Source organism: Schistocerca gregaria, chromosome 10 (assembly GCF_023897955.1).
Source record: "Schistocerca gregaria isolate iqSchGreg1 chromosome 10, iqSchGreg1.2, whole genome shotgun sequence".
Taxonomy (NCBI): Eukaryota; Metazoa; Arthropoda; class Insecta; order Orthoptera; family Acrididae; genus Schistocerca; species Schistocerca gregaria.
The window spans coordinates 190,167,373-190,194,299 of record NC_064929.1 but is presented as its reverse complement, the minus strand read 5'-3'; the positions used below and the strand labels follow the sequence as shown (position 1 = coordinate 190,194,299).

Below are 26,927 nucleotides of genomic sequence, written 5' to 3'. Positions count from 1 at the left end.
AGATGACGTAAATGCCATACATGGATGCAGATATGAAACTACATCTGTGAGATATTAACTTAATAAAGTAGCTGGAATAACTGCAACTTTGGTTTGTGAATTTAATGTGTTTATTACATCAGATTAATTTAAGCTGTTTACGAAAACTGAATGGAAAAAATTTGAAGTGATCAAAAGTTTCAAGTACTTAGGGAGTCCGATCACAAATGATGGCAAGACGACTGAGGAAATTGGGAAAAGACTACAAGCAAACAAATCCTACCAGAGTGTAAGGGTTATTCTGTGGAATAATAATGTCCTGAAGATAGGTATTCAGCTTATTATGAACTCATTCTAGTATGTGCTGATACATAGACTATAACAGAACAGGAAGAGATCAGAATATAGGCAGCAGAAATGAAATTTTTATGAATTATCTGAGGCAAGACAAGAAGGGATGGAATTAGAAATGAGGAGATCAGAAAAATGACCGGAGTCTTAAAACTTGAGGTTAAGACAGAAAACAAAACTGAAGTAGTATGGAAATACGATGAGAATGGAAGAGAAGAATGTGTTAAAAAAGTATTTTCTAAAAGGAAGACTGATAGAGGGATAAGGAGACATAGTGTGGGAGTCCATAGAGAAGATGGGAGGAAAACCAGAAGATGTTCTTTAAAGAACGAAAGGAGTGCTTGAGAGACAGGCGACAATGGACACCTCTGATTCACATCCTGAACCAGAAAGATGAAAGTGGGCAAAAAAGAATATACTGTAATTTGTTTACTAATTATAATATTTTGTGCAGATGTTGTTGATTTATGTAAGTGGAATAAAAAATGAATAATTGTGGTCACACTGGTTAAGTAAAACAACTTTGATTTTTGCAAAATATTTATTGGTGTTTTTACATTAATTTTATGCTCTGTTGTTACATCTGAAATTGTTGTTGCATCTGAAGTTTGTATGACTTGTTAACACATGTTAGGGGCACAAAAAGTTAACAAGTAATACACAGTACAATGCGTTTATTGACATTATTGGCTTTTTTTTCCAGCGATATATCAGAGAAAATGAAATGTGTATTTGGCATGCCGCTTGTCACACTACAGTTGGGAGTTTAATGTTTATTTATTGAGATATCCCGTGCCTTTATACTAACAATGGAAAGTACAGAGTGGAATAACAACAATATTATGGAAGGATACATTTTTGACAGCATAATGTTTTCATTGTCATAGAAAAGGATAGATTACTATTCATCACACGGGGGAAACATTGAGTCATAGGCAATGAAAAGACTGATAAATGTTTAAGCTTTCAGACAAAAAAAATCCATCTTTAGAAATGGAAAACACACACATATTCACACAAGTAAAACACACACTTTTGCTTTTCTCAGGTTCACTTTGAGCACTTTGAGCACATGAAAGACAGACAGAGCTGTCATGAAAATCAAGAGACAGAATTTCAGTCCATTACTTACCTTCACTACACAAAATGTTTAGCTCTCCTGACAGAAAAAATAAAAGCAGAACTAGAGCTAGCACTTGAAGAGGATCAGTTTGGTTTTCAACCAGAGAAGTCATCATTACAGTCAGGAGGTTGCTAGAGAAAATATTCAGATTAAATAGAGATGCTTCCTTGGCCTTTATTGATCTCGAGAAGGCATTTGACAGTATCAGCTTGAAGGAATCCTCCAAAATCTTGAGAGGTACACCCTTACACTGAAAAGTCTGAAGAATAATATTAAACATATACAAAAAGAAAAGTGTGAAGACAGAAGTTACCAGAGAAGAATGTGAAGCAAAAATCAGAAAGGGGTAACATAAGGATGCTCACTTTCTGTTTAATTATTCAACCTTCTCACTGAAAAAGTTATGAAGATCTTCAAAGAAAAAACATCTGGTGTTAAAGTGAAAGTAATTCCCATTCACTGCATAAGATTCTCATATGATAATGACGTAACACCTGTTAGCATAAACCATGTGCAAAACATACTTGTAGATGTTCAGCAATTATAAAAAAGTAGGAATGTAAAATTAATTGCGAATAAACAAAAAATTATGATACGAAGCGGATACGTAACATCAAAACTGAAATAAATAAATAAAATGGAGAAAGTTGATGAATTTTGTTATTTAGGTCCTTTAACTACATAAGCCCCCCATGAACCATGGACCTTGCTGTTGGTGGGGAGGCTTGTGTGGCTCAGCGATACAGATACCCGTACCATAGGTGCAACCACAATGGAGGGGTATCTGTTGAGAGGCCAGACAAATGTGTGGTTCCTGAAGAGGGGCAGCAGCCTTTTCAGTAGTTGCAGGGGCAACAGTCTGGATGATTGACTGATCTGGCCTTGTAACACTAACCAAAACAGCCTCGCTGTGCTGGTACTGCGAACGGTTGAAAGCAAGGGGAAACTACAACCGTAATTTTTCCCGAGGGCATGAAGCTTTACTGTATGGTTAAATGATGATGGCGTCCTCTTGGGTAAATATTCCGCAGTAAAATAGTCCCCCATTTGGATCTCCGGGAGGGGACTATTCAAGAGGACGCCGTTATCAGGAGAAAGAAAACTGGCGTTCTACGGATCGGAGTGTGGAACGTCAGATCCCTCAATCGGACAGGTAGGTTAGAAAATTTAAAAAGGGAAATGGATAGGTTAAAGTTAGATATAGTGGGAATTAGTGAAGTTCAGTGGGAGGAGGAACAAGACTTTTGGTCAGGCGAATACAGGGTTATAAATACAAAGTCAAATAGGGGTAATGCAGGAGTAGGTTTAATAATGAATAAAAAAATAGGAATGCAGGTAAGCTACTACAAACAGCATAGTGAACGCATTATTGTGGCCAAGATAGACATGAAGCCCATGCCTACTACCGTAGTACATGTTTATATGCCAACTAGCTCTGCAGATGACGAAGAAATTCAAGAAATGTATGACGAAATAAAAGAAATTATTCAGATGGTGAAGGGAGCCGAAAATTTAATAGTCATGGGTGACTGAAATTCTTTAGTAGGGAAAGGGAGAGAAGGAAACGTAGTAGGTGAATATGGATTGGGGCTAAGAAATGAAAGAGGTAGCCGCCTGGTAGAATTTTGAGCAGAGCACAACTTAATCATAACTAACACTTGGTTCAAGAATCATTAAAGAAGGTTGTATACATGGAAGAACCCTGGAGATACTAAAAGGTTTCAGATAGATTATATAATGGAAAGACAAGGATTCAGGAACCAGGTTTTAAATTGTAAGACATTTCCAGGGGGCAGATGTGGACCCTGACCACAATCCGTTGGTTATGACCTGTAGGTTAAAACTGAAGAAACTGCAAAAAGGTGGGAATTTAAGGAGATGAGACCTGGATAAACTAAAAGAACCAGAGGTTGTACGGAGTTTCAAGGAGAGCATAAGGGAGCAATTGACAGGAATGGGGGAAAGAAATACAATAGAAGAAGAATGGGTAGCTTTGAGGGATGAAGTAGTGAAGGCAGCAGAGGATCAAGTGGGTAAAAAAACGAGGGCTAGTAGAAATCCTTGGGTAACAGAAGAAATATTGAATTTAATTGATGAAAGGAGAAAATATAAAACTGCAGTAAATGAAGCATGCAAAAAGGAATACAAACGTCTCAGCATGACATCGACAGGAAGTGCAAAATGGCTAAGCAGGGATGGCTAGAGGACAAATGTAAGGATGTAGAGGCTTATCTCACTAGGGGTAAGATAGATACTGCCTACAGGAAAATTAAAGAGACCTTTGGAGAAAAGAGGACCACTTGTATGAATATTAAGAGCTCAGATGGAAACCCAGTTCTAAGCAAAGAAGGGAAAGCAGACAGGTGGAAGGAGTATATAGAGGGTCTATACAAGGGCGATGTACTTGAGGACAATATTATGGAAATAGAAGAGGATGTAGATGAAGATGAAATGGGAGATACGATACTGCGTGAAGAGTTTGACAGAGCACTGAAAGACCTGAGTCGAAACAAGGCCCCCGGAGTAGACAACATTCCATTAGAACTACTGACGGCCTTGGGAGACCCAGTCATGACAAAACTCTACCATCTGGTGAGCAAGATGTATGAGACAGGCGAAATACCCTCAGACTTCAAGAAGAATATAATAATTCCAAACCCAAAGAAAGCATGTGTTGACAGATGTGAAAATTACAGAACTATCAGTTTAAAAAGTCACAGCTGCAAAATACTAAGACGAATTATTTATAGATGAATGGAAAAACGAGTAGAAGCCAACCTCGGGGAAGATCAGATTGGATTCCGTAGAAATATTGGAACACGTGAGGCAATACTGACCTTACGACTTATCTTAGAAAATAGGTTAAGGAAAGGCAAAGGTTGTTTTCCAGTGAACCAAAAATACGTCCTAGTGAACAAATTGTTTAACATAAAAAGAAAAAAAAAACAAGTTTTGAAGACATTCGTCTGGAGCGTGTGCCTGTAATGCTGTAAAGCTGGATGTGGTTGCAGGCAGAGTACTAAAAACTGAGGGAATATGGCTCTGGAGAAGGCGAATGAGAATTAGCTGGACACACAGAAAAACCAGTGAAGATTTGTAAAAGAGGTCAGTGTGCAGAGAAGCCTCACAGGAACTACCCAAAAAAGGAAAACAAAAGATTTTGGACATTTATTTCAATACAATAAACACTTAACAGACACTTTGGAAGGAGGAACTTTGTGAAAGCAAACCAAGGGGAGGCCAAGAAAGGAAATAGTCAAAGATCTATTGGAAGTAAGAAAATGTTGAAATTATCATGCAATGAAGAAGATAACACAAAATAAGGGAGAAGCTACATTCACAGAAGCCTTTAGATGATGCTGTTGATAGACACACATAAAATACACTACACTATTATACCTTTTGGGACTAACCTTATCTTTCTCAGGGAGTAGAAATGGGTAGATTGGGGAAGGTTAAAAATAAGTAGCAGATCACCGAGACCCCAGTACGGACCCAGCTTTTCTAAGGGGAGGAGAGATGAAAGGGGAGAGGAGACATCAGTCAGTAGGAGGTCAAAGATTGTACATTCATGAGCACTGTGCCAGCTTCAGACCAAAGAGGATAAAGACTGAGTGAGGAGTAAATATGGATTAAGATGAAGAGGGAAATGAAATGAATAATGAATTTCTATTCTTCTTAATCTATATTTACTTCTCACCTTGCCCATATCAACTCCGGACTTGTGATGTGACTGTGCCACTGTGTGACATAGTTATCTATCCAGTAACACATCACTGTAAATAAAACTGTGCTGTTGTAGTGTTGAGAACAACTACAGAAATAAGTCATCTAAGTACCATAACTGTATTGATTAGAAGACTGAAATGGAACATAGAACTCTGGTGTTAGTTAACAGGTATCTTTCTTCTTGGAGCAGGTAACTTCAGATAATGAAGCTCACAACCTGACACGTTATACAAGTTCAACAGTTCCTCATATCCTGAGATGACACTTTGGTTGCTCACTGTACTGGTGTTGGTACTATTCACCGATGACTGCTGCAGGAGGCAGATCACTGATTTCCCATGTGGACTCCAACCGTGGACCTCCGTGAACTTCCTGTAGTCACTGTGAGCTGAATGTAGATTGACTGTGGAGACACAGCAGTGGTGTTTATCCTACCATGTAGATGTATATAAAAACAAAGATGCTGTAACTTACCAAACAAAAGTGTTGGTATGTTGATAGAGGCAATAAAAAACACACAAACACGCACACAAATTTCAAGCTTTTGCAACCCAAGGTTGCTTCATCAGGAAAGAGGGAAGGAGAGGGAAAGACGAAAGGATGTGGGTTTTAAGGGAGAGGGTAAGGAGTCATTCGAATCCCGAGAGCGGAAAGACTTTCTTTAGGGGGGAAAAAGGACAAGTATACACTCGCGCGCACACACACACATATCCATGTGCACATATACAGACACAGACAGACATGTGTAAATGCAAAGAGGTTGGGCAGAGATGTCAGTCGAGGCGGAAGTACAGAGACAAAGATGTTGTTGAATGACAGGTGAGGTACGAGCAGCGGCAACTTGAAATTAGCGGAGGTTGAGGCCTGGTGGGTAACAGGAAGAGAGAATATAGCGAAGGACAAGTTCCCTTCCCTGGAGTTCTGATAGGTTGGTGTCAGTGGGAAGTCTCCAGATAACCCGGACTGTGTAACACTGTGACAAGATGTGCTGGCCGTGCACCAAGGCATGTTTAGCCACAGGGTTGTCTTACCATGTAGATGAGTACACTCAGTTCATGTGATTGGCTGCTGCTGGCTGTGATGACAGGCTTCTTGCTCATTGGCGCTCTGTGTAATGTGATGTTCTCTGATGGTCGGTTGGCATCGGTGAGAGGTGTGGGCACTGTAGGTCTATCAGATGTGGTGCCCTCTTTAGGACAGTCACTGCTGTCAGCCTTGTCGAACAGCCACACCTTCTTGTTATGTAACTGGGGCAGTGAGACTGTACCATGGGATGTCGCCTCGAGGGCCAGAGAACATAGCAGCGTTGAAGTTGGCGCAGTGGTTATCAGTGTAGTATCTTTGACCTCTTACACTCTTGACACCTCATCTGTGTGTTGAGATCTACTCAAAATGCTGTTCTCAACTACTAAATATATACCTTACAATTTCAGTTGCAGTACCAACAAAAAAGGAGTAAATCAATTTTTTTTAAATGTTTGAGAATGGGAAGCACAACAAATCTTTACTTACCATTTGTATTGAAGACCTTGTCCAAAGTGCATATTGGTTGTGGATTCATTTTACTGTTTTGTATGCTGCAAGTGGAAGCTGGTAATTCTTGTCAACAAAGAAAGTAAATAACAGATTTACTTGAGTTGGTGTAAAAGACCAATTTTCATTTAAGGGTTTTATGTGCTTGATACAGTAAATTGAATTTTTAGAAACTGATTTTATAAAATGAAGTGATTTTTTCGAAAATCCTGTTTTGACAATGTATGGAAAGAAATATGTGATTTATTTTGTCATTGATTTGGATGTGAGAGAAACAAATGCATAAGCATTACTTGCAAAATTGTAATTCAGAAAGAAATCTACACTGATGTACCTAAACTCATCATATGAAAATAACAAGATGAAGTGATCGATACTGGTTTGCAGTGGATAATGAAGAGATTTCTCCTACAAAACAAACTGTGCTATCGCCAAAAACTTACACTACATAATGGCATTCTTATGTAGGCTGGTTTCATTTTGTATGCAGCCAAAGGCAAATGTTTCACAAAATCACAGTCCGTGCCCGACTGCTCGCAGAGTGCTGCGGGGCTGCGTGCGGGTGGGACGCTGTCGGCGCTCATCAGCTGGGTGGCATCGGGCTCTGGGACGTGGGCGTCGCTGGTGCCACGCTGCTCTGCACCGGACGCGCCTTGGCTGGCGTACTTCGCACTGGAGGTGGAGCACCGTGCGCAGGAGGAGCGGCCCGGCCTGTGGCGGGAGCTGTTGCGGGAACTGGCCAGCACGCAGGGCAAGGCCAACGTCGATCAAGCACTAAAGGTACGTGGGTGGCTTTGTGGCGATGTTGTCATGTTACCGATCTTCTCCTCTCTTAATACTAAGTACAGTGTGAGATCTACTCATAGCGAAATGACATTACTGTGAGCCCCCAATGATGATATAGGATGCCAAATCCTCAACTCCTGTGAGCACACTTCTCTTGCGGGCGTTGTTTGTCCAGGGTTGCAGGTCCTTAGATTCATTTTCATGTTTGAGGTGATCTTGGCTTTATAAATAACTAACAAAAACTTTGAATGATGTTACTTTATTGTTGTTCAGTTAAAAAACAAAGACATCTTGCATCTAACTTGATTAGCATAGCCAAAATATCCCTACATATTATAAAAATGGATATATGTATGACCCACATCTCCTTCTAAACCACTGGAGCAATTTGAATCAAACTTGGTATTTGTATCCGTTACTGTCAGGCAACAATCACTGTAGGAATAAGAACCACCGACATTTTGTGCCCGCATCTCGTGGTCGTGCGGTAGCATTCTCGTTTCCCACGCCCGGGTTCCCAGGTTCGATTCCCGGCGGGGTCAGGGATTTTCTCTGCCTCGTGATGGCTAGGTGTTGTGTGATGTCCTTAGGTTAGTTATATTTAAGTAGTTCTAAGTTCTAGGGGACTGATGACCATCGATGTTAAGTCCCATAGTGCTCAGAGCCGTTTTTGAACCGACATTTTGTAGTTTAGCAGATATGACGTCATAAACAATGAGATGTTTGAAAACCTGCTGAATCGTACGTAACGTTTAATTTTATTACTTATGTGCTACTAACGCTATTTGCAATAAATTTTGCAGACAGTGTCCACGTGTGCCGCTAAATGCACCTATAAAATTATATCGTGATAGTGCCACTAAATGTACCTACAAAATTATATCGTGGTACCACACACAGTTCAGGAAATATGACATTGTAAACAGTGAGATGCATGAAAACTGTCAGATTGCACATGATGTTTAAATTTATTACTCATATTTCACATATGGTAGCCACATATGCTGCTGAATATACCTACAGAAATATACCATTATTTGACTCGTAGTTCAACAGATATGATATCATAAATACTGAGATGCATGAAAAAATACCACATTGTGCATGAAGTTGAGTTAACTTAAGGAAATCCCTGACACCTGGCAGTGCTTTTGACAGCTTTCAGTTGTTAAGCACAAATGGCCGTATACAAAAAAATAGTTGCCTCTAGTGCTATCAAGAGACATTTACAAAATCACATTGCAGACATGTGAAACAGTTGCGCCCAGTGAATAAAAACTCTCCAGGATAATGTAGTTATATATTTGTACATTATACATGGTAGTTCTTTGTCGGACTGCTTTATAATTACACGAATACAGGGAGATGAAATTTTTTTTTAACATTAGACTACAAAAACAGTTATTTTTTGCTTTTGTTTCAAATAGAAAATTGCCACCGTGAATATGCATAGTAATACTGTGTTTGCCAGGTAGTCACTTAATAAAGTTGAAAAATCTGACTGAGTTACTGGGCTATCTAACTCAGCCCTCTCAAAAACTCCACACAAGTGCCTATCTTCATATGAAGCTCCTTCTTTTATTTTGGTGCCTTGTGACATTGTTCCCATGGCATCAGACAAGTCCTACATCAGAATTATGGCCTGCCTTATCAATAAATTTGAATTTCATGTAATTTTAAGCTATGCTGGTGGCCATTTATACAGACTGTTCAGTGCATCAAAATGACTCTAGGAATCCCTCACAAACTATCAGTTCTGATTGCCTGGAGATCATGTTTGTGATATGTTAACTGAACTGGGAGGAGAGGGGACGGAAGGGCTAAAAGCATATAAAAAAAAATAAAACCTAAAAAATAGAAAAATCAGACAGAATGTTTTCATTTCACCAGAGGATTAAGAAACTGAATTTGAATTTTGTTTGTGCAAAGTATTATGAGAGTTATTGATGCACCTACACTGACATTTTAATTGATTGTTGACAAGTAAGACATCATGTTGAAATAAAACTAATTATGTTGTAAATAGTCTTCACAGGTTTGCTGCCGGCACCGACGCAAACCCTTGAAGACCATTTACAACACATCCGCCAGGAAAGATTGAAGAGTCACAAAACTAATTATCATAATCAAGGTATTTTGACCTTGTGCGCCAGTGAAATACATCAATTGCTTTAGGCTTTTCTGAATAAGTGGCAAAATTATAATGAGCAGTGCTCTCGTATCAGACTTTTGCAAGATTAGTCTACGTAAGCTGTCCTCCACAAAACCTGTTATGCCACTGCAGTTAAGTAGTGGTACTCACTTCGTGTACATATTAGAAAAACTGGGGCTAATTTCTAAAAGATAAACCAAACACAAAAACTTTGGGCATGTGAAGAAAGCTGATAAACTAAACACAAGTTACTAGTTCAATATGGAAAGGGATATATAATTTCAAGCAATTTTATGCTGTGGCCAAAATAATCTGTTATGTTATATGAAAAATAACTTATAGAATTTTAGTTTCTTCTTCTTCCTTTCCTTCAACTGGGGACCACCTCAATTCAGCTGTCTGTTTTTCTGAGCTTTAACTGCTGCCCAGTGGTTTTGCATTTGTTTCTGGTGTTATTCTATACTCTCTTGGTCCACATTTCCCCTTTCTCCAGCTTTGGATATTCCTGGGAACATTTGTTCTCCTAGGTCTTTTTCGTCTTCTGCAAACTGTGCTCCTTTGAATTTCATATCTTGCAAAGTAGGCCAGTTTCCTTTTAGATATCCTTCCTGGACTCATTCGCATCACATAGTCATAAAAGGCAAGCCTTCTTTTCTGACTCATGTTGCTTCATGTTTTATGTGATTTGTTGTTGTGAAGCCTTCTGTAGTTAGTGTTTTCTTTGATAGGATTTTACTCTAAATCTTTTTTTCTTTGTTCTTAAGTGTCTCCATTAGATGTTTCTTCTTCATTGTAAGAGTTTCTGCTGCATATATAGCCTCTGATACAATAAATTTTCTGTAGTGTCTAGTTTTGTTTTTGAAAGACATTGTTCTCTAATTGTAGATGCCTTAAGTTATTTGATAGGGCTTCCATTTAGTTACTACTGTTGTGGCACTCACTCCTCTTTGATCTGTTCATTTGGCACAACACACAACAGTACAATGTGCAGTAACATGAAACTGCCCGGAGGCGAGCATAACTGTGTTAAAGTCTTATGGGCTGCACAATAAGTAACAGTTGACGCCATGGTGTAGGCTGAGTCTGGAAGGCTCTCATTGGCCTAGATAGAGACATTCATGGACATCACTGATGTTGACAGTGCTAGTTTTGAGTGTGACCACACAGTCAGAGTTGTAGAGTAGTGCTGGAGGCTGACAGTGGAGCCTCTGATGTCAGTCCCCGTATCTGTGGCCAGCAAATTCTTAGCTTAGGGCATCAAACAATATCCAAGGTGTGCTGGCACGGCCAGTTGCTCATGCAGCATATGGATCTAGAATGAGGCAGATGGCAAAAGGTAGTCGTAACTGTGAGCTTACCACATATGCATGATATGAAGCCTTCTTTCTCTGAAGGTTAGGAACTATTCATTTGTGTAGGTATTTAAACTGTTCAGTCTGCTTAATTTTTCCTAGTCCGCCCTCCAGTTCTCTTGTAGCTTATTTTACATTTCCCATAAAGTGTACATACCCGAAGGGGATTAGAAGCCCAGCCTTCACTGCCTGTGTCTTCAGTTGATTAAGTTGTTTTGCTCTCATATTTATGGTGTCTGGAAAGGTCATTAGATCATCTGCAAAGGCTTAGACAATCGATCATAAGAGGCGTATACTTGTAGCCTAGCCTTATGCCATTTTCAACACGTGAATGCTGATTTCTTTCTGCAATTTGTTGATAATCAGTTCTAAAAAGAAACAGTTGAAGAGCACAGATCATAGTCCATCTCCTGGTCTCACTCCTTTCCTGATTTCGTAGCATCAGACTTATGTCCTCTGAACTCCATGTTGGGGTTGGTATTTGTTAGGTGTGCCGGATAATGACTTTTGTCTTATCTAAGCCATCTCTTTAAGGATTTGAAATAGGGTGGTTTGACCAGTTCACTCAATTGCCATCCTAAATCTTAATTCACCTCAAATTCTCTGTTTCTGAGTTTCAGATATGAAAGTATGGACTTCAGATTCAGCATTGATCATCCCATCCTCAGATCCCCTTAGCATTCTACATATACGTTTATATGCTCCACAAGCCACCATAATTAGTGTGGTGGAGGGTACCCTGTACCATTACTAGTCATTTCCTTCCCTGTTCCACTCGCAAATAGAAAGAGGGGGAAAAATGGCTTTCTATATGCCTTCATATGAACCCTAATTTCTCATATCGTATCATCGTGGTTTTTACATGAATGTACATTGCCAGCTGTAGAATCATTCTGCAGCCACCTTCAAATGTCTGTTCCTTGAAAAGAATGTCGACTTCCCACCAGGGATTCCCCTTTGTGTTCCAAAGCAGCTCCATAACACTTGAGTACTACTGGTAACAAATATAGCAGTCTGCCTCTGGATTGTCTCGATGTCTTCCTTCTATCCGACCTCGTACAGATCCTAAGCACTTGAGCCGTACTCAAGAGTAGACCGCACTAGTGCCTGAAGTGCGGTCTCCTTTGCAGATGAACCATACTTACCCAAAATTCTCCCAATAAACCGAAGTCGGCCATTCACCTCCCCTGCCACAATCAGCTCATGCTTGTTTCATTTCATATTGCTTTGCACTGTTATGTCCAAATATTTAAATGATGTGACCGTGTCAGACTCGACTCTACTAATGCTGTATCTGAACATTACAGGTTTGTTTTTTGTACTCATCTGGAATAACATATACTTTTCTACATTTAGTGCTAGGTGCCTTTCATCACACTATCTAGAAATGTTGTGCAAATCATCTTGTATCTTCCTGCAGTCATTCAACTTCAACACCTTACCATACACTCCAAAATCGTCAGCAAACAACCACAGATTGTTGACCATTATGTCTGCCAGATCATTGATGTGTGTCAAAATAACAGTGGTCCTATCACACTTCACAGGGCACTTCTGACAGTACCCTTATCTCTGATGAACACTAGCAGTCATTGACAACGTGCAGGGTTCTATTATTTAAGAAGGATTGAGCCTCTCACGTATCGGTGAACCTGTTCCATGTCCAGATACCTTCGTTAACTGTCTGCATTGGGGCACTGTGTCAGATACTTTTCAGAAATCTGGATTCTCTTTGTTGCCCTTCATTCATAGTTCACAACATATCATGTGAGAAGAGTTTTGCACGAGTGATGCTTTCTAAAACCATGTTGATGTGTGGACATAAGGATTAATTTCGAGATCAGAATATTTTTAAGATTCTGGAGCAAACTGATGTTAAGGATATTGATCAGTAATTTTTACACACAGGAGTTACTTGTGCTCTTTTTCCTGTGGCTTTGTGTTGGGCGAGAATTTCGCGATAAATGCAAACTAAGTAAGAGACCAATGCCATAGAGAACTCTTTTAAAACTGACTTGGGATTCCATCTAGACACTGAAACTTATTTATTTTCAATTCTTTCAGTTGTTTCTCTACATTAGGAATGCCTGTTACTGTGTGATCCGTATGTTAGTCTGTGCAGTGGTCAAACGACAGTATGTTTGTATAATTCTCCTGCAAGAATGATTTCTTAAACACGAAATGTAAAACTTTGGCTTTTGTTATGCTATCTTCTACTGCCACATCAGACTAGTGAATTAATGATGAGATGTAAGCCATAGACCTGCTTAGCAATTTTCTCAGTTTCTCAGCCATATCTTTTCTAAGGTATGACTGTGGTATTTGTTGTATGCTTTGCACACAGATCTTTCCACAGGTGCAGAAATCTGTATTAGCCTGTGCCTGCTGACATTTGCACATTTTCTTTTAAACCGAGAGTGCAGCAGTTGTTTCTTCCTCAGCATTTGTCTTTCCTGCACATTCCTTACTGTGCTGTTGGTGAACTTGATGGCTCATATTAATTGAAAACTGGAAAACTGTGACTCACAAGACCACACTACTTGCCCCTAGCCAGCTACTATACGAATGTCTGTTTTGTTTGGCCAATTGAAGATGTGCAGCTGTATGTGCTGTGGTTGGCGGTGACCATTTATGAGGTATCGAACTCTTGCAGCCATTGTTGTAGTCGGATTAAAATGGTATGCAATTTCATAATTACAACATAAGTTTATGAGAGCACCATCTTCTCAGTTTGCGTATTTACTTCAAAGCAGGTGATTTGAAAGTGATCCCATCTTCAAACTTATTTTACATCCAAATGGTACATTTTCAAACACGAGGTCCTTATCCATATTGTATCTACTAAATCCCCTGTACAACCCCTAGGAGCCTATGATGGGGATTGTAAAATATCCAGTATTTTATTTACCTGCCTAAATAAAAGCCAGTAAAAAAAATAAAGAAATGCAAATAAAAATATTTAAATGATATGGTGGTGCAAAAGGGGAATATTAGAAAATTTAAAAGTTTCAAGGCTGTGGTGCCTACTATGAACAAGATACACTCCTGGAAATTGAAATAAGAACACTGTGAATTCATTGTCCCAGGAAGGGGAAACTTTATTGACACATTCCTGGGGTCAGATGCATCACATGATCACACTGACAGAACCACAGGCACATAGACACAGGCAACAGAGCATGCACAATGTCGGCAGTAGTACAGTGTATATCCACGTTTCGCAGCAATGCAGGCTGCTATTCTCCCATGGAGACGATCGTAGAGATGCTGAATGTAGTCCTGTGGAACGGCTTGCCATGCCATTTCCACCTGGCGCCTCAGTTGGACCAGCGTTCGTGCTGGACGTGCAGACCGCGTGAGACGACGCTTCATCCATTCCCAAACATGCTCAATGGGGGACAGATCCGGAGATCTTGCTGGCCTGGGTAGTTGACTTACACCTTCTAGAGCACGTTGGGTGGCACGGGATACATGCGGACGTGCATTGTCCTGTTGGAACAGCAAGTTCCCTTGCCGGTCTAGGAATGGTAGAACGATGGGTTCGATGACGGTTTGGATGTACCGTGCACTATTCAGTGTCCCCTCGACGATCACCAGAGGTGTATGGCCAGTGTAGGAGATCGCTCCCCACACCATGATGCCGGGTGTTGGCCCTGTGTGCCTCGGTTGTATGCAGTCCTGATTGTGGTGCTCACCTGCACGGTGCCAAACACGCATACAACCATCATTGGCACCAAGGCAGAAGCGACTCTCATCGCTGAAGACGACACGTCTCCATTCGTCCCTCCATTCACGCCTGTCGCGACACCACTGGAGGCGGGCTGCACGATGTTGGGGCATGAGCGGAAGACGGCCTAACGGTGTGCGGGACCGTAGCCCAGCTTCATGTAGACGGTTGTGAATGGTCCTCGCCAATACCCCAGGAGCAACAGTGTCCCTAATTTGCTGGGAAGTGGCGGTGCGGTCCCCTACGGCACTGCGTAGGATCCTACGGTCTTGGCGTGCGTCGCTGCGGTCCGGTCCCAGGTCGACGGGCACGTGCATCTTCCGCCGACCACTGGCGACAACATCGATGTACTGTGGAGACCTCACGCTCCACGTGTTGAGCAAGTCGGCGGTACGCCCACCCGGCCTCCCGCATGCCCATTATACGCCCTCGCTCAAAGTCCGTCAACTGCACATACCGTTCACATCCACGCTGTCATGGCATACTACCAATGTTAAAGACTGCGATGGAGCTCCGTATGCCACGGCAAACTGACTGACACTGACGGCGGCGGTGCACAAATGCTGCGCAGCTAGCGCCATTCGACGGCCAACATCGCGGTTCCTGGTGTGTCCGCTGTGCCGTGCGTGTGATCATTGCTTGTACAGCCCTCTCGCAGTGTCTGGGGCAAGTATGGTGGGTCTGACACACCGGTGTCAATGTGTTCTCTTTTCCATTTCCAGGAGTGTATTTCTCATGTTAGGAAAAGGGTATAACAATGTAAAGTGAATGTTGCTTGATGTCTTTTGAATAATTGGTATACACTCTAGAAAAAGGTGGGAACAATAAGAATGGTACACTATTGGTCATATGCTTCTTAGTTAATAAGCAACATACACAGTTTCAGGGCATAAGTGGTTATTAGTTTTAAACATGAAATGGTTTCTGGGCTAACTTGTGTCCACTACAGAGCATTTGTTATAGGCATGCCCACCACTATACTGTCAGAATGCATCATGGCTATAAAAGAATTATCCACCCAAGAGACACTTGGTACCAAGTAGCTGAATGTGCTCTGCAGCATGTATCTAGGGACCCGAATGCCCACTACTGCTACACCATATGGGCCACATGGATTCTCCTACCCAGTACTAGCTTCTCTGAATTCCAGAAATGGGAACTTATTCTCGAACACATCTTCATGCCATCCTGGACCTACCCTCTGTAAACACTAAATCTCCTCTATTCTTTTTTATTATTAGCATAATGATATAGCCCTGGTATATCCTGTTGCTGAATATTGCTCTGCTGTCTGGTATTCGAGCACTCATACTAAGAAAATCAACGTTCAGTTGAACGGGTGTATGAGGATAGTAACGGGTACTATTAAACCCACCCCAGTCCCTTGGCTGCATACTCTAAGCAATATCCCACCCACGCAATTGAGAAGGCAAGAAGCAGCAGCAAGAGAGTGGTCAAAAATTCATGACTCAGATTACCCACAGAATCTACCAATCCATGATGTTTTGAGCGAAATACCATCGACCTGCTTGAAGTCACGGAAGCCTATATGGGTTAATACACAAGAACATCAACCTGACATCAAGGACTAATGGCGGCACTTTTGGAATCATTCTGGAATTAATAAATAAGGTATCCAAGACCCTACTCTGGAATTACTGGGCTTTGACCTGAAGAGATCTACCTGGACTAAATTAAACCGTATCAGAACGGGCCATGGAAGATGTAATGCTTATAAGTACAAGTGGGGTCTATGCGACTCACCAGCCTGTGACTGTGGATCACCAGAACAGAATTTCTGCCATATTATTGACGAATGCCGTTAAGAAGATACGCCGGACCTGTCTCTGAGGTTATATATGTGAAATCCTCAGCTTTGGAATGGCTGTGCAACCTAGATATTGAACTTTAAATATATGAATGAGTTTCTAGTCAGGCTTGCCAATCTTTTAACGTGTAGTTATTTTGTCTTGAGTGTTTTTACTTTATCCTTTTGTGCCATTACTTGTTTTCTACACATGTACTATTTACACATTGTTTTGTTTTATACATTTCGTTTACATATTGTTGTACTTATATAAAATATTGTCGCTGTATTGCCATACACAAAATAAAAAATAAATAAATTATCATAATCTTTTCATGATATATTATCTCACTATTTCCTTGATTTTCATTTTACTTTTACTTTCTTTTTTTACATTGTTGGTGTAAAGAAATTTCCAAAAATTCTCCTAAATAATCTCAAAAAAAAAAAAATCTTTAATAATTTATTCAGGCACTTATTAGCTGTATACATGTTCCTTTATTAGGCAAGCACAACCAGTTTGACATTTATTATAGGTGCATCATCAGGTAATAGTCTGTGTTGAATACAAAAAGTGTTTTTGTAAAATGCTGTTAATACATTGTGTATAATAGTGAGAAAAAGGATAGGCTTTTACTCACAACATCACTTCATGTCCCAATATTCAAGTTGTAACTAATCAGTTGTGTAACTTCTCAAAAGTCTGATCATCAAATGGCTAAACTTGGAATTTATGCACCATAAGGTGAATGTGGAAAGTATCCAAACTCATGCGCCACTAAAATACCCAAGGAACAAGAAGAAATTGCTGCAAATTAGAATATATAGGATTTAAACAGTGGTAATGGAGACTTTTATGCTCCAAGGAAATACATGGGGAATGAGAGCTCATCACTGCAAATTTAAACATATAGGGCAGTAACAGTGGTAATGGGCATTGTCTAGTGAAAGATGTCACTCACCGAATTTGTTCTATAATAAACACAAGATCTAAAAAGTTGGGGAAAAAATGGGGCAGCAAGCGAACACTTGTTCACTGGGAAGAACTGATAAGAGAAAATATATTTGGAAAACTTACCAATAAAACTGTGCTAAGATGGTGGTGAAGGAACTATGAAAGTGTAAAGTGGGTTCTTGCACCAGGCTCTTGAGAGTCCCTCGTGTGTGGTATCCATTATAGTGGGCTGTTGTGACAGTCACACAGTACAAGAACTCCCTCAGAGTACTAAAATGAACTGACCCAGGCCACATAGGCATGATGTGAAGGAAAACTAGGCATTCACAAGTTGCGAAGGGGCATGGAGAACAGAATGTCATTTACTCAACAAACAAAGTTGTGTGTTTTTTTTTTAAAGGACGCACTTTTGTCTCCGGCTCTTTTTTTGTATAATTCTTAATTACACTATTCATTTCTCTTTCTCTTAATTCTTGTACTATCTGTGACCACCATCTCTTACTGTTTGTTGGAACTCATTAAGTGCTCTTATTATGAAACACGGGATGAATATAGTCGGGGTAATTTGTGCTCCATTTCAGATAAAGCAATTTTGTCACGCATTTCAATGCTTGATTTCCTGTCTCCTGAACTATGTGCTATACAGTGATGTAATTTTGCGGATATATTTAGTAATATACAAGGTCTGTTCAGAAACTTCCAGAATATTCGTAATTTTGTGCCAGTAGTAAGATGGAGTGAAACGCGGTTGTCATCCCTGCACACACCTGTGTTTTATGTGTAACTGCTGGAAATGTCTTTGTTGTATGTTGTTAGCTACTGTTCAGTGCTGTATTAAGTAGAACATTGTGTCACACAGTTTGCAAATTTTGAGATGACAAAGTTAGAGGAGCAATGGGTCTGCATTCGATTTTGTGTGAAACCCAAGAAAACCTGTACAGAAACAAACAAATTATACAGGAAGCCTACAGTGAATGCTTAAGCCCTACTCTGTCCTACAAACGGTTCATACAGTATAAAAATAGCCAGGCGAAGTTATAGATGACCCTCGTTCTATTGATGACACTCATGTCAGGAATGTCAATGAAGACTTACTGTCTGAGAGAGTGCAGAAGAATGTAACATTTGAGTTGGATCATGTCATGAAATCTTGACACAGCATCTCGGAATGCATCATGTTGCTGCAAATTTCGTTCCATGGCTCATGAGTCAAGACTAGAAGGACCTTCAACCTGCAATCTGTGAGGAGCTTTTGGATTGCGTAAATGATAAAGAGATGTTCCTTACGAGAATCATGATTGGTGATGAGACATGATTATGATGTTGAGACCACGTTTCACTCTTCACATTGGGTCAGGAAAGGTCCTCCAAGACAGGATTAGTCACTTAGTGGTGTATATTGGTTTTTGGAGTACAAATGAATCCTTCAGGTGTATTTAGAGTTTTTGTTTTTTTGCTATTGATTTTGACACTACAGTGCTCTTGTTGTCATGTCCCACACTCATAAATTGGGTTGTTATGTGGAGAAGTGGATATGTTGGCACTATCATTACCATAAGCAGGAAAGCAAGAACTCACTATCACAGGCATTGAGTAGATTGTGCTGTTTGTTGGGCTGTATTATGGTGGTTGCCTGCTTTGTCATAGAGGAGCCTGAAGGTGATGCACAAACGTGCTGAAATTGATAGCAAATGAAGCGTGACCTTTAAATACATCTGAAGGGTTTCTTCATACGTAAAAGTAAAAATAATAATAATAATAATAATAATAATAATAATAAAACCACAGTAATAGCTGTCGTCCCTCACTTTAGATGAGGTGGATATACAAAGACCTCTTAAAAGAGCAATTATGGCGCGAGGAGCTTTTTTCATTGCTTGCTGCCGTTTATGCGATGAAGTATGGAAAATCGAAATGACAAATGGTGAGCCAGATGTAGATAGCCAACTAGAATTTTGTTTCCAAAATTTCCTGCAGTTCATACAGTAAGTCTGCTATCGCTGTGCTCTATTAGGTTAGAATTTAACTATTTCATCAAAATTTTCAGCAAAATTGGAAATTAGACACACGAGTAGGTTACTGCAATGATGAATGTGTATCTCGTCCTTTGCTACACATTGATCTGTTATCACATTCTTATTTTTGTGTTAATATTTGTTAGCTTTGCCAACTCTCAAGCAAATTGTCACATTGTAACTTCACTGTAGACCTTTGGCTATACCATGAGTCAGTCTATTGGAACATGTACTTTCCTTCCATTGACATTTGTTGGTTTTACCAATTCAACCATATTTTCACATTGCAACCTAACCTAGGCCTCAGGCTTCACTACAGGCCAATATGTCAGCACATTTTTTTCATCAATAGTTGACAAGGAAATACAAAAATCAGTAAGCAACCTTAAAATTGATAACAAGAAGATCTGTAAAAGTTATTCTGGCACTCTCCATATTGGAAACAAATGTAATCAATTCATATCTTCTTCTGATAGAAAAGTAGATTCACCAATTCTCGTTGGCTGCTGTGTACAATCTTCTGATTGGCTGTGACTAATGGCAACTATTTGCCAACATCAGCAAAGATGCAAGAAACACTGACACAATAACTACATTTCCAATATGTCTGGTACTGATTTGAATTGAACTGAATTCAATTTTATTGGATCGTTTAAGAGTACATTTTGCACAGTAATGTGATGTGGGACTCATCAGAACATTAAACATTCAGTACCACTTATTTTCTAAGGAGCTATGATTTTGATGTGGTCAGAGTCCACATCTGCCCCTGGAAATGTCTTACAACTTAAAACCTGGTTCCTAAATCTCTGTCTTACCATTATATAATCTATCTGATACCTTTTAGTATCTCCAGGGTTCTTTCACGTATACAACCTTCTTTCATGATTCTTAAACCAAGTGTTAGCTATGATTAAGTTGTGCTCTGTGCAAAATTCTACTAGGCGGCTTCCTCTTTCATTTCTTAGCCCCAATCCATATTCACCTACTATGTTTCTAGCATTTGTAGAATTAGAGAAAGCTTTTGACAATGTTGACTGGAATACTCTTTTTCAAATTCTAAAGGTGGCAGGGGTAAAATACAGGGAGCGAAAGGCTATTTATAATTTGTACAGAAACCAGATGGCAGTAATAAGAATCGAGGGGCATGAAAGGGAAGCAGTGGTTGGGAAAGGAGTGAGACAGGGTTGTAGCCTCTCCCCGATGTTATTCAATCTGTATATTGAGCAAGCAGTAAAGGAAACAAAACAAAAATTTGGAGTAGGTATTAAAATTCATGGTTCGCCGATGACATTGTAATTCTGTCAGAGACGGCAAAGGACTTGGAAGAGCAGTTGAACGGAATGGACAGTGTCTTGAAAGGAGGATATAAGATGAACATTAACAAAAGCAAAACGAGGATAATGGAATGTAGTCAAATTAAATCGGGTGATGCTGAGGGAATTAGATTAGGAAATGAGACACTTAAAGTAGTAAAGGAGTTTTGCTATTTAGGAAGTAAAATAACTGATGATGGTCGAAGTAGAGAGGATATAAAATGTAGACTGGCAATGGCAAGGAAAGCATTTCTGAAGAAGAGAAATTTGTTAACATCGAATATAGATTTATGTATCAGGAAGTCGTTTCTGAAAGTATTTGTTTGGAGTGTAGCCATGTATGGAAGTGAAACATGGACGATAACTAGTTTGGACAAGAAGAGAATAGAAGCTTTCGAAATGTGGTGCTACAGAAGAATACTGAAGATAAGGTGGATAGATCACGTAACTAATGAGGAGGTATTGAATAGGATTGGGGAGAAGAGAAGTTTGTGGCACAACTTGACTAGAAGAAGGGATCGGTTGGTAGGACATGTTTAGAGCATCAAGGGATCACAAATTTAGCATTGGAGGGCAGCGTGGAGGGTAAAAATCGTAGAGGGAGACCAAGGGATGAATGCACTAAGCAGATTCAGAAGGATGTAGGTTGCAGTAGGTACTGGGAGATGAAGCAGCTTGCACAGGATAGAGTAGCATGGAGAGCTGCATCAAACCAGTCTCAGGACTGAAGACAACAACAACAACAACAACAACAACATGATTTTGATTGCACTTCTAGCCTCGTTGATTGTAAGGAATGTTATATTTGGATTTGGTGTGATACATACTGTTTAACACATACATATGCCTGGATGTACTTGTAGGGAGGGATATTGAGTGGAACGATCACATATGCTCAGTCATGGGTAAAGCAGGTGGTAGGCATTGGTTCATTGGTAGAATACTGAGGACTTGCAATCAGTTTACAAATGAGATTGCTTACAAATCACTCATGCAACCCATTTTAGAATATTGCTCAAGTTAGTGGCACCCATAAAAACAGCATTGACAGGGGATATTGAACATAAACAGAGAAGAGCAGCATGAATGGTCACAGTTTTTTTGAGCTGTGGGAGACAGCCACAGAGATTCTGTAGGAAGTGAACTGGCAGACTCGTGAAGATAGGTGTACAATATCCCAAGGAAGTCTACTAGCAAAGTTTCATGCTCCACATGTGAATGGAATGGGAAGAAACCATAATAACTGGTACAATGCACATACCCTCTGCCATGCACTTCAGTGGTTTGCAGAGTATAGATGTAGAAGTAGATGATTCCCAAATAGCAGAGATGCTGAGTCGTAGATAGGCACAACAAATCAACATTCACAAATAAAGCTTTTCTTTCTCAATAATAGATCTCTCTCTCTCTCTCTCTCTCTCTCTCTCACACACACACACACACACACACACACACACACACACCAAACTGCAGTCTCAGGCAACTAAAACCACACTGTGAGCAGCAGTACCAGTGCATGATGGGAGTGGCGACTGGGTGGGGGTAAGGAGAAAGATGGAGGCTGGGGGGGGGGGGGGAGGGATAGTGTGGTAGGGGTGGTGGACAATGAAGTGCTGCATGTTAGACAGAGGACAGGAGAGAGGTGTGGGGGGGGGGTGGAGGAGGGAGGGAGGAATAGTGGAAAAGGAGAGAAGTAGAGAGATTGGGTGTGATGGTGGAATGATGGCTGTGTAGTGCTGTAATGGGAACAGGGAAGGGCCTGGATGGGTGAGGACAGTGACTAATGAAGGTTGAGGCCAGGAGAGTTATAGGAACGTAGGATGTATTGCAGGGAAAGTTACCACCTGCACAGTTCAGAAAACCACCTGCACAGTTGAGAAAAGCAGATGTTGGTGGGAAGGATCCATAAGGCATGGGCTGTGAAGCAGTCATTGAAATGAAAGATGTCATGTTTGGCAGCTTGCTCAGCAACAGGGTGGTCCACTTGTGTCTTGGCCACAGTTTGTCAGTGGCCATTCATGCAGACAGACAGCTTGTTGGTTGTCATGCACACATAGAATGCAGCACAGTGGTTGCAGATAGCTTGTAGATCAAAGGTAGCCCTGCCTTTGATGGAATAGATGATGTTTGTGACAGGACTGGAGTAAGTTGGGGATGGGGGATGTAGGGGCAGGCATATAAGCCTATTACAGGGGTATGAGCCATGAGGCAAGGGGTTGGAAGCAGGGAATGTGTAAGGATGAATGAATGTACTGCGTAGGTTCGGTAGACGGCGGAATACCACTGTGGGAGGAGTGGGAAGGATACTGGACTGGACATTTCTCATTTCAGGGCACAACGGGAGTTAGTCGAAACCCTGGCAGAGAATGTAATTCAGTTGGTCCAGTCTAGGTGGTACTGAGTTAAGAGGGGAATGCTCCTCTGTGGCTAGACGGTAGGACTTTGGGAGGTGGTGGGAGACTGGAAAGGTAAGGCATAGGAGATTTGATTATGTACAAGGTTGGGAGGATAATAAAGATGTAAAATATACTATGCCTAGATTTTTGAAACAGTCTCAGAAATCTTTCTTCTTAAAATGCTACTAGTTGCTTTCCTCGTATGGTGAAAAGTCGCTGTGTTTCCTGAATTTTAGAGTTTTCCCGTGGGAATTGTTTGCCATAGACAGTAAAGTTGGTTGTGGAGCACATGCTTATATGTAAATGTAGATGTTTTATGTTATGTGCCTCATCTATCCCAGGCCCAGTGTGACTGTAGCCACATTTCAGAGAGCGGCACACACCCTGAAGGTGCCGGCGCCGACTTCAAGCAGCCTGGCCGTCTACCGCTGGGCGCAGCAGGCACTGGACACGCCGCTCGGCCACCCGCTGCTGCCACTTCTCTGGCAGAAGTTCTTTGAGCTCTTCCTCGCCAGGATACCTTCCACACCAGGGTACGCGCCATCTGTCAAAATGGTACAGAGCACTATTCACCACCTCCCTAAACGTGATCGTGCTCCACTCGTGAGAGTCGAAGGATGTGAAAGGGAAGCAATCGTTGACTATTGTTGTAGTCTATGCCTAATGTTTTTAAATGTTTACAAGCAGCAAGTATTTATGGAAACCTGTGGAGAAATTTGGAAAGGAAAATGTCGCAGGATAAGAAATAGAAACTTTATATTTGTCAGTGACATTTTCATTCTGTCAGAGATGGAAAAAGGCTTGGAACATCAGTTCATTGTAATGGACAGTGTCTCAAAAGGAGGATGTAAGATGAACATTGACAAAACTAAATGAGGGTAATGGAGTGTAGTATAATTAAATCAGGCGGTGCTGAGGGAATTAGATTAGGAAATGAGTCAGTAAAAATAGTAGTTGAGTGCTGCTGTTTGGGCAGCAAAATAATTGATGTTGGCCGAGCTAGAGAAGTATACAAGATGTGTTTTTTAAGTAAGTACCAGTTTGAAATAAAAATAAAACCAGTAGACTTTTCCCAGCAATTTTGTTTTTACATGAAAGTGTGTAATTTAATCTAGTTACACTTTTAGAAACATAAATTAAATAACTTACTTTACTGTGTGAACATACAGGGTGCTTATAAATGAATATCGGGGTTTTAATGCTTTATAATATTTATTATATTAAACTTACAGTTATGAGTGATATGTCAAATGAAAGAGCAACTCAAACAGTTTTACCAAGAACCTTATAAATGTTCAGTGTGAGCATCATTTGTCACACGGTACACGTCAAGTCTATAGTCGAGTTCTTCCCAAACATTTATAAGTGTGGTAGCAACAACTGCTTCAGTGTGGTTTATTAATTCAAGGAGGTCTGCTGGTAACAGAGGGACATACACACGATCCTTGATGAAGCCCCAAAGGAAAAAATCGCATGGCGTTAGGTTGGGTGAACGTGGAGGCCATGCAAAAGAAAGCCCTGTCATTGGCCCCCTTGCGGCCTATCCAGCATTTGGGTACAGTGAAGTTCAACCAAAGATGTGGCGGAAACATTGCGCACTGTGTATGCGCACTGGTGCCAAACACAACTGTTTGAGTTGCACTTTCATTTGACATGTAATTTATTATTGTAAATTTAATGTAATAAATATTATAAAGCGTTAAAACTCCAATATTCATTTATAAACACCCTGTATTTGTTGTTTCTCCTGTGCAATGCCAGGTAATCAGTTAATAAAAGTATCAACCTTTATTTAAAGTTAGAAAGAGAGAAGACTGCAGTACTTATTTTCATAATGAGAAATTCCAAGTTCTGCAAATAGACAGACACAGCTCTGTAAAGGCTACTGTTTGCATCTGTAGCCATCAGTATTTCGCTGTTAAAATGTGGCAACAGGGCTACCAGCTGTGAAGGTCATCCTTCGCCATCTTGACTATAGGTTTCGTCTTGTTCTCACAACAAGTGAGTGTTTATCACTCTGGTGACTGACAAGGGAATGATCCAGTAAGACATGTCGAAACCTACCCTGAAATTTTTTACACAGTAAGAAGATAGTGAAAGAAATGTACTGCCATAATTTTATCTGCTAAGAGGCACTGCAAGTATTTTGAAAAAAATGTTGAAGTTACACATTTTTGCTGCATGAAGAACAGCATATAACAGTGGTTTGTAAAGCCCTGCCCGCCTAGTGTGCGACTCAGCGAATCACTCATGCAGTGCTGCGTAGCAGAATTATCCCGAGTTCACAGACACCAATTTTAAGTTCACAGAGACCAATTTTAAGCTCCTAAGCTTGGTTTACAATGGAGAGAATGGAAGTGAACACTTGTGAATGAGCATTTGTAGAAAATTCACTACCATTTGCTTGTATATGGATAGAATCGTTTATACTAGAGGGAATGGAAGAGAACCTGAAGTAGTGAACATTGCCTATGAACGCTGTGTTGTTAGTTTTTAGTTTCTGAAGCTAATATTCGGCCTACAGCATATACAACTCTACCTTGTTAGAGCCACAATGCGAAACTTTCCTATTCAGTGAGTATAATCTTACATGGTGAGCACACTGTTCTTCATTGAGTATGCAAAATGGCGCACAGAAGGAGTAATTTAAGTGTCTCAGTTTATATAGAAGCGTGTCATGCATGGAGATTGTACACTTTACACAGAATTGCATCTCCATCTCTCCTTAGCACTGGTCCAAAATTTTCCTTGTATATCAGCTGCCATTTTTCCCAGACCTCTCATTACTATTGAGGGGAAATTTATAAAAAGAACAGTTATTTCTGATGTCAAGTATCAGCTCAAGAGGTAACACAGCTAAAATTCCCAATACATTTGTAAGGTTTGATGCACATTCTTTTTCTTCCCCCTAAAACAAAAATGGTCTATTGGCAAAGCACTCGCTTCGTGATCCAGAGAGTGCAAGGTCAAATCTTTTTCAGACCACAACTTTTTCAATATGATTTTTAACTGAGCATTCACTTCTCACAGATGTTGGAGTGGCCACCAAAGACATGGTTCAGATTCCTCGTTAAACTGCAGGTCTCCGTTTTCTGATTAGGTGACTGGGGAAGATCAGGAACACGTAAGTAGCTGCAGTGGCACCCTGTTGAAAGACCTGCAAGAGGTCTACTGGGTACACCAGACAGAATTCTCCTTTGCTTGTGCTTGTCAGTTTGTTTGCTCTGGTGAAAACCTGGCACAAACTGTACAAACATTTTTTTCAATAACATCATATTGACAGTTCAATTCTTGCACATGTAATTCTGATAAAAAGGTCTAGCCGAGAAAATAAAATCATTGCAGTGTTTGATGTCACAGACGACTTCCTTGTAATTTGTTGGAATGAAGTGTGTCTTGCAGTACTACATCTCATAACAATCCCTGTAGGCCATTCCTTATAATAATATTTGAATGTTGTACATTTGGCTATCAGTGAAACAGTTCTTTATTTATTCCTTGTCGTAACAAAAATGCGAAGTGTCTTGTGAATGACAAAAACAAACATTTTTCTTGCACCAGCCACTCTGGACAAAGCAAAAATTGATGCAGTCATGCACTTTGCAGTACCTACTAGTTTTATTTACACAGGACTGGTATGGAGTCAGAAATGGTCCCAACTGTTGTTCTGCATATTGCACTGCATACTAGACATATTTGATCAAAT

The 26,927-nt window shown here is 40.4% G+C and overlaps 1 protein-coding gene across 3 annotated transcripts in view; it reads left to right on the top strand.

Moving 5' to 3' along the window:
- LOC126293652 (ectopic P granules protein 5 homolog) overlaps positions 1-26,927 on the top strand; it is a 393,414-nt gene that overhangs the window by 175,409 nt on the left and 191,078 nt on the right. For all 3 annotated transcript variants that reach the window (XM_049986936.1, XM_049986934.1, XM_049986935.1), the window contains 2 exons: positions 7,256-7,495; positions 23,591-23,754. In XM_049986936.1, coding sequence (XP_049842893.1) covers positions 7,256-7,495; positions 23,591-23,754 — 404 coding nt within the window. The remainder of the gene's footprint in view (positions 1-7,255; positions 7,496-23,590; positions 23,755-26,927) is intronic.